At 40.5% G+C, this 14,740-nt stretch overlaps 1 protein-coding gene across 1 annotated transcript in view; it reads right to left on the bottom strand.

Moving 5' to 3' along the window:
- kcnj3a (potassium inwardly rectifying channel subfamily J member 3a) overlaps positions 1-14,329 on the bottom strand; it is a 34,803-nt gene extending 20,474 nt beyond the window's left edge. The window contains exons 1-2 of the mRNA XM_033613033.2: positions 12,784-14,329; positions 11,258-11,474 (exon numbers count right to left, since the gene is read on the bottom strand). Coding sequence (XP_033468924.1) covers positions 11,258-11,474; positions 12,784-13,461 — 895 coding nt within the window. The 5' untranslated portion in view covers positions 13,462-14,329. The remainder of the gene's footprint in view (positions 1-11,257; positions 11,475-12,783) is intronic.
- Between the last annotated feature and the right edge of the window lie 411 nt (positions 14,330-14,740).

Here is a 14,740-nt window from a genome sequence, read left to right as displayed (position 1 = left end):
GTTCGAGATTGTGGTTGACCAGCAGCTCCCATGTACACTGTAGTAAATCACCCTGGGTGTGAAGAGAGCATAAATTTCACTTTTAGTTCAGTTCCCCTTTGTAAATGGCCGACCGTTTGAGAAGTACTGAGCATACTTGAACTGCACCAGTTGTGTGAGAGTTTGTAAACTGATGTTTTGATATAGTTTTGCTGTTGGTAATCGCTGACCCCTTTTGCTTCAATTCATCAAGAATATTCTCCAGAGACTTCCTCACAAATTCAACACAACACAGAGTTAGCAATTGACATACAAATGATCATGTAGGGATGAAGTATTCCTTTAATGCAAAGGGTGCTTTCAGACCTAGAGTCACGGCAGCATTTGTAAGTGGACCAGATAAAATACCTTATCCGAGAAAGCTGTTCTTGATTGGTCAGAATTTCCATGTGGGAAAAATCCAGAAAGTAAAGAAAATGTTGAAGATTGTAAGATAAATGTGACACTTTCTAATGTCACAATGGAGGGACAGCTACATAGGTTGATTTTAGCGCTGCTCATCGTGGACTATATTGCTGTCATTTTTCATTTTAGGCAAACCAGACACAGCTTAAACTAGAAAACAGTGTTTTGATGCATTGGATGTGCCGAATATATATTATTAACATATTAAGGCAGTACAGGAGGAGGAGCACATTAATCCTCCAGGACTGCAACATGCTCATGTTTAACCCAAACAATGTGTAATGTGACTGCAGTTGGTTCGGATCAAGGTCGGAACAACGGTTGTTTTGGTGCACACCCTAGTGCGATTGCTGCGTTCACACCTGCCCATACTTAGGGGGCAAACGAGCTTGAGTTTGATTGAACTGAACCAAACAGGGCAGGTGTGAAAGCACCCTAAGTTAGAAACGAATATATCTGATCATAAATCCTTATAGATTTATCAATGTTCATACACTCGAATCATAATATTTGTGCTTCTACTCCTCAAACTCTAACTCTACAGGTCTGAACCCTGACTTAATTTGAAAAACACAGTTGCGCAGTTTGAAATATGGAGCATACAGGTAGGTGGTTCATTATTTAAAGCTGCTCTCTCCAGTCACATACTACATTTATGCACACATGAATATATATTACCAGTGGATCCAGTCTATATGCAACTAACCCCCTGCCACCCACACTCATTTTAAATTGAGCCAATAGCTGGTATATTCTATTTTCTATTCTCTCACAGTGAATCACAGGAAAGCCTTGTAGCAGTATGAAAAGAGGGGGCTGGCAGCAATCTTTGAAAACAATCGAAATCAACACACGACTTTATCGAAGAGAAGAGAGAGCGCTTTTGATCTTTTTGCTGTCATCTGCCACACAACCTAATCAAGAGATGAAGTGTGACATCACACACGTTCAGTGGGAAACCATTTACAAACGTAGGGGTTATTAGTTAGTTCGGTAAGCAGAGAGTGTTGCCTGCAGTACAAATGTGCTGTGTCGCCAAAAGAGTGAATTAAAGTCTAACTGAAAGTTCTCTGAGCAAACAAATACAGACATTTAAATGAACACCAAGACAGCGGTGTTTATCATGAAGTAAACTTCCTCAAAAACGTTGTCAACTTTGCTAAAAAAAAAAATCTAAATATGACATATTTGCAGCATTTCATGCATACCAGCAGTATATGTAATGATCACACAGAGCACATTTGCATGAAAGTCAAATCACTCTGAAAAGAGAAAAAGGTTTATGCTGATAATACAGTTTATGCTCATGAATTATTGCTTTTTATAGTCGATGAGTGAATTTAAAAACACTTTGCACATTTGGTGAAGATCTGCCACCATGTTAGACCCCAAACACCAGACAAAAATCCAGGGATTGACTAATGGGCTGACAGACTTCTTTCTGTTCTGTAATGAAAATGAGTTCCCTGTGAAATAAATCATCAGCTTGTTTTTCTTTGTTAGCTATTATTTCTCTAATCTGAAAACTGCCTGGTCTTAAATTATATGACATTAGATCTCCAGCATACAGGAGCTGCGGCATTCAGATAGGAGTGCTGTGGTGTAACTGCATCATGTACAAATCCAACACTGAAAATAATGAAATGAATTTAGTTGCAACACACTGATTAGTTTCATGGATGGAGGGACCTAAACGTCTGTTACTGGCAGCTACAGTTTATTTTGGGTTCTCCAGAATCAGCTCCACTAATGAACAGATTGCCTCTGGCTTGGTATTTAAGCCTTTGCAGTGCTGAGCAGCATCACTGGTGTTAATGGGACACTTATCTAAACTTGTGACGTATTTTAAGACTGCATGTAGTAGTTCTGAATCAGCTGATGAGTCAAAGTTGGGTCATCTTCAAGCTCTGTAGTGGCACAGTGAAAATGACCTTGCAATGCTATTAACACAGCATTATACCACAGTTTGTTTGTTTCTTTTCTTTTCACATTCTTGATCAACTTTATATATTTAGAAGAAGCATTTTTCCCAGACAACATATTGACTTGTTACAGCAGCAAAAGAACACTTGTGAATTTAAGCAATAAGCTACAACAGGCCGAGGTTTACAGTGATTTTAGAAAAGATACTGTAAGTTGTGTTGAGTAATTAAGGTCAATGTGTCTCCTTTTTTAAAAGCTTCTTCCTCTTCCTGTCCATCTTTTCCAACCATTCAGCCCACCCAGTCAATCAAAATGTTCAACAAAATCTGACATCTTGAAACAATGGTTAATTGGTGCAGTAATACTGATGTAATGTGGTTACAGCTTCGTAGAGTATTTGAAAATGGCTTTTAACATGTTTAAGCTGATCATAATCAAGGACTTGAACAATCAATTTTATAAAATCACATTAATAAGATTTAGATTTCCATTTATCTGCTTCAGTTTCAAGGTCCTGGTTTTGTGCATGCCAGCACACTGTTATTCTAAGTTTCATTTTTGTGTGCATTTTTAATGTATGCATCAGTAAACCTGAGTGGAAACACTGAAAATAGAAAACCTTGCAAAAAACTTTGACTTTTTGGGGAGATGGAAAAGACTGAGTACTGACAAAAACAAAATGCTACCAAGTGTGAGGAAAACAGATTTAGCGAATATGTCATGACATACGTGACAACATGTTCTCACTCCCAACTCATCAAATACAGCAGCTTGGTCAGCAGCTGTTTGCTTCAAACTATGACACTCTAGGAACTCTCTGGCGTCAGTTTTGGACGTGTCGATTTCCAGTCTTTAAATGCATACAGTGTCTTTTCAAAATAAACTTCTGTGTTGACAGGAAATGTAGGTTTAGGCAACAGAACTACTTTAAAATTAGGAAAATATCATCATTTGAGTTAAAATGATGGTGACTTTTGGTTTCACACAGGACTCTCTCACTCTTTGTACTATGTCAGTTGTGTTTGAGTGTCAAATATTGTTGCAGCTGGGTTTACACTGGAATAAGCTGAAAGCCTGATGCGTCTCATACAGACGCCCAAGGGTGCCTTCTGTGTCAGATGCCAAGGGCCACATCAAAGTTGTGGTATTTGATGACCTGGGAATGAGAACAGGCTATACATGATCATGTGACTTGAACGTTCACTGAAGGTTACGCTCCACTGAAGAGACAAATTAATACATGGAGCAAACATAAATGACATATTTCCATCACATGTTCTACATTGTTTACCATCATTTGAGGTTTGACTGGCACTCTTTTGATTGATTACATCATCTTTCTGCTACCTCTTCTGCTGCAATGGTTTGACCCAGACTGGAGCATTAGCATTAGCATTAGCTGTGTCTCTCAATGCATCAACTTGTGATGTTAAGACAACAGTGATGGATGGAAACGCGCATTAATTTTCATTTTTCTTTCACAGGTCTTCTGGAAAAATGCATTTGCATGGAAACTTTGCTCCTGTCATGGCTTCCTGGGGCAGTTGAACACAACTGAGTCAGTGTTAATGTCATTAATAACACCTGTGCTTTACCTACAAAATGTCAAAATGTGCCATTTTGTAATACTGTCCAAATGAATAGTGAGAATTATTTGCCCTATATAGTGGACTCAAAGTATCCCACAATGCATTGTGACAAGTCGTATACAACCTAACCCAGCTCTAAATACCATTAATCATTGGGCTGAAGGAAAAATGCCAGACGTCGAGAAAAGAAACACAGGCACAATTACAACCTGTGTTGAATGATTTTAGGAACAAAGAATGATTGGTATTGAGTGGCATTTCCACGGAGCTCTAAAAGCTGTTTAATAAAGAGTAATATTAAGAAGTATTTTTTCCTCTTATATCGACGGGCGCAAGACGAATCCATGAGTTGTGGCGCGAAGATAATAGACCTATGTTTAATATGACCAGAGCAGCGCATCACATTCATGTATTTATCACACACATTTTTATTTGGAACGTTGGCACCAATGGCGTAAATAACGGCAAAGAGAAAACTGATGTATTCAACTGGGGTTATGTTTATCATGTTCACAAGAAGGGTCAATATGAGCACCCGCCTTGTGTTATTCACAACCTGGAAAATTTTCGTAGAGCTACGAGTTCAAGACTTTGTGTACGTGGTTTTCCGTATCGTAAACATGAGCTCACAAGTTGAATTTCAATGCAGCAAATGACCACTTGCCACAAAGCTACATAGTTCATTTTTATTGCTTTATATATATATATATATATATATATATACATATATATAAATATATACAATATATAAACCAATGGCGTTTTGCCTTTATTTGATAGGTAAATGGACGCACTTGTACAGTGCCCTTCTAATTTTCTGACCACTCAAAGTGCTTTTACATCATGTCACATTCACCCATTCACACACAGATGCACACACTGGTGGCCGAGGCTACCATACAAGCTCTCACACATAGATGGAACAGGCATCGGAGCAATTTGGTTTCAGTATCTTGCCCAAGAATACTTCAACATGTGGACTGAAGAAGCCAGGGATCGAGCCGCTGATCTTCAGATTAATGGACAACCCACTCTACCTGAGCCACAGCCGCCCCTAGGACAGATTGTGAAAGGGGGGGCAAGAGAGAGAGGATGACGTGCAGCCAAGGAGTGTGGGCTTGAATCAAACCCAGGCCGCTGCGGCAAGGACACAGCCTTAATACATGGGGCGCCCGCTCTACCAGGTGAGCTGCCGGGCACACAGTTAATTAAAGGACCTGTGCACCCAGGGAAGTGTTTTCAATCACTCTGTCTGATTAGCCCACAAGCCAGGCTGAAGCTGGGTGAGGTTCTGCTGGAGATTACATCATGTCACAAAACTCCACAGACCAATAAGAATGTTGTCCTGCCTTAAATGGTAAATGGACCTGCATTTGTATAGCGCCTTTCTAGTCATCCAACCACTCAAGGCGCTTTTTACACTACGAGTCACATTCACCCATTCACACACACATTCACTCACTGGTGGCCGAGGCTACCATACAAGGAGCCACCTGCTACTCGTTTATTTTAACACACTCACACACCGATGGAAGCATCATCGGGAGCAATTTGGGGTTCAGTATCTTGCTCAAGGATACTTTGACATGCAGACTGAAGGAGCCGGGGATCGAACTGCTGATCTTCCGATTGGTGGACGACCCACTCTACTGTACGTCTGAGCCACTATTAAACAAACAGATGAATCGGGGAACTGTCACTCAAGCCCCGTTCACACACACCCACACAGCTCTGAGAAGAGATCTAATTAGGCAGTATAAGTAAAAACACCTGTGTGAGTGTGTAATAGCTTTCAGATGGTGATATTATTAGCTGAAATTATGGCAGAGCAACGCAGAAAACTTCATTTACAGTGTAGCCTACTAATTTGTTTTGCCAGTTACGTTTCAAGTTGGCAACGTGTTTTTCTCGTTTAGTAAGCGCCTTATGTGTGTGAAATACAATACTGAGATTAACTTTGACACTAGAGGCTGCATCCTGATGGCTCATTTATTCTAAACACTAGATACATATATATATATATAATCTTCTGTCAGTACTCTGTGTTTATTTTGTTCATATTTGTGCATGTTGCTTGAGAGCTTACGGATATGGCCAAAACGGAACAGTACCACCAGAGATCATGGGGGCAGTGTAGGGTAGTTCAAGCAAGGCAGAAAACAACAAAGACATTATTAAAAATGGCAGAGCAGAATGAACTTAAAATTTAGTGGAGAGAATTCTCTGCTCACATGTTAGGATGTATTTTATAGCCTCACAAACCACCGCTGTTTACAGCACTGCTTCTGTTAAAAGGTACTCTGTGCATTCCAATACCCATACTACCATACCATATAGTATGCAGGAAAAATATTTAGTGTGTTCTAATACATAGTATGTCAGATACAGTATCCCAACAATACCAGGATGTTCTACTACATCTGGTCTGATTTTGCAGTATGCAAGCCAGCACATTGACTGAGCCGCAAACAGATGACAGCTGATAAGTGAAAGTCGCAATTATGGATGACAGTGCATTCAAGTGATTGATGACCAGTCGAACGGTAATAATAGCAATACTGATTATTTAAGTGAACAAAATAATCATAAATATAACGACAATAGGACATATCCATAAAAATAACAAACTATATACATCACAAAGTAACAACAGCGGGCTCTGTGGGTTGACCTCCATCCGAGTGCTGTCTGTTTTATCTCCATGGTAACGTATATAAAAGCAAGAGGGTCAAAGTTCAGGGCGTAATGTTATGAGACAGTAGTATGTCTCGATTGTGCTCATACAACATGGATCAGCACATACTTTTCAAGGGTAGCTGCAGTACCTACGAAAAGTAAAAAGAAAAATTATGCGACTTGGAACGCACCCAATATTACGACCTCCTCCGCTGTCGCCTTGTTTGTTGTTGTGTGAAAGGTTTGACCCTGCTTTCTGGTGCCATCTAGTGCAGTGGTTCCCGACCTTTTTCCTTATTGGACCTCCTTTTTGTCATTTCGTAAACCAACAACCCCGACTAAGTGACATATTTTATGGGTATTCCATAATATATTCATTCCATAACAATAACATTACAGAACAATTAATAAACTGTACGATTAACCCAAAGTTAGTGAATGCGATAACTGCAGGAGAGTCTGTGTAAACAGGAGTTTTGGATAAATTCCAGGCAGATTATTTCCTGCACATACTGTATTCCCTCATAGATGGATGTTCCTGATATTGTTAGGAACTTTTTATTCAATTCACTGTCTGCGTTGCTTGATGTTTTTTATCAATCATACATAGCTTCTCAACAGGCTTCTTTCCTTACATGTTCATGCTTTCTTCTGCCTGACGCTTGGCCATGTTCTGTTAACTCTTTGGTTATTTTAACAGGGTACTTTTCTAATGCAAGTTGAGGCTGTTTTGCACAGAGGGAAGGCCCTGTGAATAAAGCTTTTTGCTCAGGTCTTCACTGTGCCCCTGTCCCACAAGATTTTTAAAGATTCTTATACTTGAAATTAATTTAGTTTTCTGCGCAAAAATGATTGACATTGACATTGTTAATTTAGTTCAATCAAATATAACTTTATTTATCCCGAAGCAAATTCTTGTGCCAGAGAATGCTTCAAATTCTAGTAACACAGTAACCACATATTAACAACCAGTGGGTTCCCCGGGTCAGGGTCACTCACTGGGCCCAGTTTTAGAACTATAGAGTACTAAATATCTGGCAAAAATATACAAATATACAAGATACAAGTGTTCTCAAGGAGCAAAAGCAAAACCAGTGCCTAATAGAGTAACAACAGGAGTATGATAAGTACAAGACTTATTAAAAATAACCTAAAAATAAGCTTAAAGCCCTAAAAATCCCCAAAGCCCAGGTTGGGAACCAGTGATCTAGAGAATGTGAAGGATATGAAGGACACATGGAAGTATGTGGGTAGTGGGGGTTACAGCGTTTGAAATCAAAGTATCTATTTTTGTATGTAAAGGGAGCATCAGTGAGCTTTTAGTCCCACACGTGTTCATGTTTACTTCCTCGAAAGTACTGTGGTTAATGTTAGAAGACATTGTTTTTCAGTCCCATTATAGAAGTGAATATGTTGTGTCTCGTATGTCAAATCACTTTTGACTTTTCAGTATTAAACCATGATCAAGTCCTTAAACATAACTATTAAACTGTTAAATGATGCTTTAGTTGCTAGAAATAGATATTGTAAAGCAGGAGGGGATACTGTGGAGTAAACAAATGAAATACAGTGTCAGTTAACAAAAAGCATAGTTTGGCCAGCATTACACTTCTTTCAATAAGTTGCTGTTGCAAATAATTAATCTATATTGTGCACAGATATTAGCTGATCATGTAATAATTAAAGGAAACAATATTTTGATGACAGAAGAGAAACTGTGATCCGTTTGTCCAGCTGAATCCACCATATCACAACTGAGCAGATGTTACTGCACTGCGGACTCTGAGAGAATTAATACGCTCATTGTTCAACTGCAAAATCTATTTTTATTTTTAAATTTAAACTTCAATTCATGTATTGTATTATTATTAACTGGTATTATCACTACACACAGACATCTGATATGAGCTGAGCTGTAGTCATTACTTGTTATTCACTCTTGCAGTGTTAAACTCATCTTTTTATATCCAAACACCTGTTGTTCCTGCAATGCACAAATAATGCAGGAGTAACTCAGCTTGGTGTTATTGTGCCGAGATTCACATCAACAAAGTGGCAGGGGGATGACGCGCTCACACATAGAGCCTGACATGCATATTTGCTCTGTAGCCAATGACACTGTAACACTCTATAAAGATACTCGTCGTTGAGTGATGCGGTTTTTGTTGCTCGTATTGATTGTTATTGTGTCAGACATTATCCCTGTTAGTGCTGTTAACTCAAGCAAAACGTGTTAGCACAGGCGTCTTGTTTGTGCTTCTCCCCCCCTCCCTGCAGCTATCCTGTTCTGCAGGGCAAGCAGTCAGACGGCATGTACAGTACATTAATTGCAACGTGATGTAAAGCCAATTCAACCTCAGCAGCATCTTCCTCAGCTGCGTTAGAAAACCAAACTCAATACCACAAAGCCACAACTGGCATGAGTCCAGAAGAAAATCTGCTGCTACCAGACAGCCTACATGTCTCATTTGGAAGGTGCATCATACTGAGGTGGTGATCAAAAACCCCTTGGGCTCCTATTCAAAAGGAATAAAGAATAGCTCCTGCCTTTTTATACAATGTAGAGGTTGTCAGAGGTTACAGCAGAATGTAACAATTCTTAGCTCCTACGTGCTAAGATATTTTTCTTTTCTTGAATATAAAAGAGAACTTCAGTCAGTCCAAAATATTTGGCGTGATCTCTGGGAACAAAAGGTTACTGTGTCAAAAAGGGTACAGAGTTGTGTCTGTTATCATCTAGTAAGAAGGACAAAGAGTCAGTGATTGTGTAGCTTTAATCTGCAGTGGAGAGTATTTTAAGTTGTGTTCCAGACAGTGCTTTTTTTTTCACACATAACCTCAAAAAAAAACAACAACAACATAGATCTTGGGGAGTTGGGCAGCTTCTTCACTAGTAAACACCAAGCCTCATAAATATTTCATCTTATTCTTTCCCTGCTGTAACACCTGTTCTGGCAAGCACTTCATGGTACAGTAACGCCTCCGTGTGCTTTTCACATTTCAGAAGAGATCCTCCTGAATAGCAGGCGACGTTGTCAACAAAAGCAATTTCATCTAATGATCAGCACCGCATGTTTGCCTGTTTTATTGCTGGAATTGTGTTATGATTCCTATACCATAGGAATAAAAAACCTAAGTTTAGGTGCAGTGCTGCAATCCTGAATACTCAAGGAGAGGTTGCCATGGAAACAGAGTTACATTGGCCAGAAATGAAAGCATCTGAGGATTTAGACTTTCACTGTACATAAATTTTTAACCATAGATTGTTTCTACATCAGCCTTCTCGACCGACTTCACATGACCACATCTGCTCGTCGGTGCAGGAGTGTCTGTGACGTGAAAAATGTGAGCACAACAATCCCGAAACGTGAATTCAAAACTGAGACTGTGACTATTATAAATGATACGATGACACATGCTCCTGTGACAGCCACTGTAATACTATTAATAAATGCTAATATATCAATGATAACTCAGTCACATCGCCGCACTGAATATTCTCATATCTTAAAACCAATCTGTGCAAAGCAGCAGTATCACAATCACTCCCATGAAAAACATAATTTTGACGCTGCATGTTCACTGGTTATTAACTGAACACATAAGAAGAAACAGAATCAGGTGTCCCAACCAGATTTTGTGGGTCACATCTAACACTGTACCCAGACTGCATTGACACTCCATACTGTAATACATTTACATCTATGCACACCATGCTTGAGAATATGTCAGCTCTCATCACCATGACATAATGCTGCATGTCATAAACTGAGGAATCTGCATCTCAGCCGCAAACACACTTAAACACACTACACTAAAACTGCACTTAACGATCAGTAGCACCTGAATATCTTTGCTAATTGCTGCCTGCAGTGTCAGCCTCCCTGTCACATCTCCATATGCTGTTTTCTCCGAACTCTCCCATTACAACCGCTCCTCTGTTCGCTCTACAACACCCAAGGAGCTCTCCCCACACTATATCAGCTGTGTCAAATAAACGGTTGAATTCAAAATGACCACAGTGGAGAATTTTACTCGGGGCATTACTCATCTTGTGGAAATGGAATTCCCTAATTCCAAAGGGACCTTAGAAAGCAAATTATTATCCCCTCTGAGAATAGCAGCCATGAGGTAAGTGCTGCACGGGCACAAAGGCGGAGGGATGGAATTTGTTTCAGATGAGAAAAAGAAAATGTATGTAGCCTGACAGTGACCCTGCTGGAGTTTGAAAGTGTTCAACGGCTTTTACTGTAGCTTAAAACTTGGCTCTACTCCTCCAAAACCCAGAAGGTGTTTTAATGCACAGATTAAAAACTGGTTAACTTAATGCCTGCAACACAAAATTAATCACCTATGATGTGGAAAGCTAACCACTGCTATTGGTAGCTTCTCTATGTTTGCCACAGAACAAAAATCAATACAATGCAATAAAGGGGTCAATAGTGAGTCTATTTGGATGCCAGCTATTATCACCTATGTTAGAGCTCACTGTAATTTATAAGATTCCAGAAATAGATGTTGCTGCACTTAAAACCCATTGTAAGAACATCTCCAGCCACTTAGCCTGCAGCCACAACATGCAGCACAACAACAGCAGGCCTACAAAAATGTTTGCAGTTACTCACCTGTTGTCTCTACTATCCCTTCTAGTATCACCACAATTTCAAACTGCTCTGTTTGCATGGACCTCTGGGAGAGGTCGTAGAAGGGGCTTTTGGTGTCAATCACATGGCAGATCGTGAGTGGTGAGACGAGAAAGAGCTGGTCTGCCCCGGTACTGAAACCCACGTCCAGCTCCAACTGATCCAGCGGAAGAAACTCGCCCTCGGGCGTCTGGCGAGACTAAGGAAGCGTACAAGAAGAGACAGAGACAGAGATGTTTGGTGGGGGAAGGAAGGGGTAAGATAGACTTATCTACAGCACATCAAGAGCCTTTGTGGGAGCTGCTCGGGGTTTTATTCGCAATCAGAGCAACCAGTCATCAGTCTATCAGGAGAAATTGCTATAATTTCCTTAAATGGCACCTAAAGAGGCATCTATACTGCAGGAATATGCATCTCAGCATGTGATTTAATATACCGCTGAGACTTAAAACAACTGAATCAGGCTGGTTTTAATTTACTACATATTGTTGGATTCATCTGCCTGATACTCACCTGCTGTGACAGCACACGGAAACTAGAAAAAATCCTTAATTCTCTTTATGAATAACGGTTTTAATAACCTGCTAAGATAGATGTGGCTGCAGTGTGTCTGTGGTAAAACTTACTAAGTTAATACTTACCTTAAACTTTATGACAGTTACACTTAATCTCCTTTATTATCACTACATATGATATGATAATTAGTGGGAACGTGCACTGTAGAGCTTTAAAAAGTTTGTACAAGTTTGCTAAAGAGGAGGTGGACAGCAGGGACATCCATACATGATGCTCTCCTGTTAAAGGACAGCAGGTTGTAACCCACTACCACTTTGAAACAGTTTAAATGTTAGCACATGAACAACAGGGCTACAATGGACAATTATTTTCTCGATTAATCAGTTAGTTGTTTGGTCTATTAAATGTCAAGAAATGGTGACTCAAGAAATGGCCCTCACATGTCTTGTTCTGTCCACAACTTACTGTACAGTGGAGTAAAGAAACCAGAATATAGCTATATTAACATTTAAGAAGCTGGAATTAGAGAAGGCTGACCTTTTTTCCCTTCAAAAATTACTCAAACTGATTAATTGACTATCAGCTTAGTTGCCGATTAATTTAATAGTTGACGACTAATTGATAATTGCTGCAGCTCCAATGGACAGCATGTTTGATAAAGGGACACGAAGGCCTCTTTGCAAACTTGAGGGATAAATGTCCCCCTATCAGTTGTGCAAAATATGTAATCTGTGAAATACATAAATGTCCTTCTGTGCTCTGTCTTGCTCCTGGTCTTGTTGACTTGCTGTAAGGTCTATTTGTGTCTGTTTGCATCACTGTAGTCTCTGAAGCTTTGTCTACCATGGCTTCATGTGAGGAGTAGGCTTAAATGTCAGTGTGTAGGCCTTTCAGCATCAGTTTCCTAAAAAAAAACCTGGACTGAGCCATGATATTAATGGCAATAAAACTGAAATACTGCTTGCCTCCCGACTAAAAGTAGCATCACTTACTTTCAGTAATTTGCAGCGGATCTGTGCAGAGACCATATGGCTGTTACGCAGGTTGCCGACCCTGAACATGAGAGTTAGTTTCCCATCTCGCATAGAAATCGCCGCATGTTCACTGAACATCAAAGTCTCGGCCCTCTTTTTGGGCTGAGACATCTTGATGAACATGCAGCCGATCAAAAAGGCATCGACGATCGATCCGAGGATCGACTGGAAAAGAAAGAGAATGATCCCCTCGGGGCATTTGTCTGTGATGTATCTGTAACCATATCCTATAGTGGCCTCGGTCTCTATGAAGAAGAGAAAGGCCGAGGGAAAGTTATAGACATTGGCCACACATGGAGTGTACTTGTCATTGTGGGCTTTGTTGAGGTCTCCTCGGATGTATGCGATGAACCACCACATAGAGGCCATGAAGAGCCAAGCGACCGTGTAGGTGAGGATGAAAATAAATAGATTCCAGCGCCATTTCAAATCTACTAGTGTTGTGAATAAGTCTGAGAGGTATCTGCTGGTTTCACCACCCAGGTTCCCATGCTGGACGTTACATCGCCCGTTCTTGTCCACGAACCGCTGCCTCTTCCTCTTTTTCTCTGGGGGAGGCTGATTGAATCCAGACCCGCTAGATGAGGTGGTCACTACCTGATAATCGTCCCCAAATTTCTTTCGAAGTGCAGACATACTACGATGACAGCAGCGAAAGAAATAACAAAGGATTCAATGGTATAAAAAAAAGTCTGGGTTGTAGTTGCTGCAGTCGTTAATGCCCGTGCGCAATGTCTCCTCTTTGGAAATAAGGCGATAAAAGTGCGCTGTCTTCGCCCCAGTTAGTCTTGCACCATCCTCTTTCGCCACACACTACTGTTGCTACACTCTACAGCCATGAAATATCAATAATGTAAGAGTAGTTTACAAACCCCGAAGATAGAAGCCATATGAAAAAAATGATAATAATAAGCGACGCACAGGATAAGGTATCCAAACGCGCCAGTCGCAGTCCAGGTTTTACAGGGTTTATCAGTTGCTGCGTCGTGGATTACTCATCGCCCGTGAAGGTTGGGGCTATATCGACCTGTTCAAAACTGTACTCACAGAGTAAGTTCTCATGCGAAAGTTCAAAATCCCTTAACGGCCCATAAAACACCAATATCTCTGCGTAATTAGTCGCTGGAAACGGTTTCCAGGATGAAACGTCTCTGTGCGCACTTGAGTCTAAGATTATTCGGTTTCCAGTCCTTCCTTTGTGATCTGTAGACATAGGAGATGAATTGCATCCAAGCATATGACTGTAAAAAATGACGAGATGGTGGAAGAAAATCACTGTCCCACTGTCGTCATTTTTGGCTGCGCGCATCGACGCTGATTGCCAGGCTCTTTCTTCGGGCACCTTTTCCCCTCTCTCAGAGAAATGTCGACAGGATTCTCATGGTTCAGCGGTAGAGATCCACCAGATGCTCTTTTGGCTGCTTAGATCCTTCTTTCCCGTCGATTTCTCTGCGCGGCTCCTGCGCACTTCCACGTTTCCAGTGATGCACTCACTGTTGCCTAGTGGTACTACAAAGACAGACAATTTGGAGGAGGAGGATGAGGAGGAGGAGAGGAGGAGGAGGGAAGAGGGTTCGCCTGATTTGACAGTTTTTTTCTCTTCTTCTCAAGTGACCAAATATGTGAAACTCCAGCCAAGATGTCATGATGACTTTCAAATAATCACATTTAAAGCCACATTTAGCCTTTAACAAGGGAATAAAGAGGCCTCGGGCTCTTTGCAGCATCACTAAATTGGTTGATATGATTATAAAATGGAAATAATAAAAATAACATTTTTTACACCTTCATGGCTGTGTTGCAGAGGCACTACAAAGCTTCCTGGTTTCATAATGCTAAACGTTATTATTATCCATTATTCACCCTAATTTTCTCTCCAGTGTATCTGTAGCCCGAGGAAAAGTCTTCCCCTCTG

The sequence above is a fragment of the Epinephelus lanceolatus genome, chromosome 14, assembly GCF_041903045.1.
Source record: "Epinephelus lanceolatus isolate andai-2023 chromosome 14, ASM4190304v1, whole genome shotgun sequence".
Taxonomy (NCBI): Eukaryota; Metazoa; Chordata; class Actinopteri; order Perciformes; family Serranidae; genus Epinephelus; species Epinephelus lanceolatus.
This window is presented reverse-complemented; position numbering and strand designations above follow the sequence as displayed.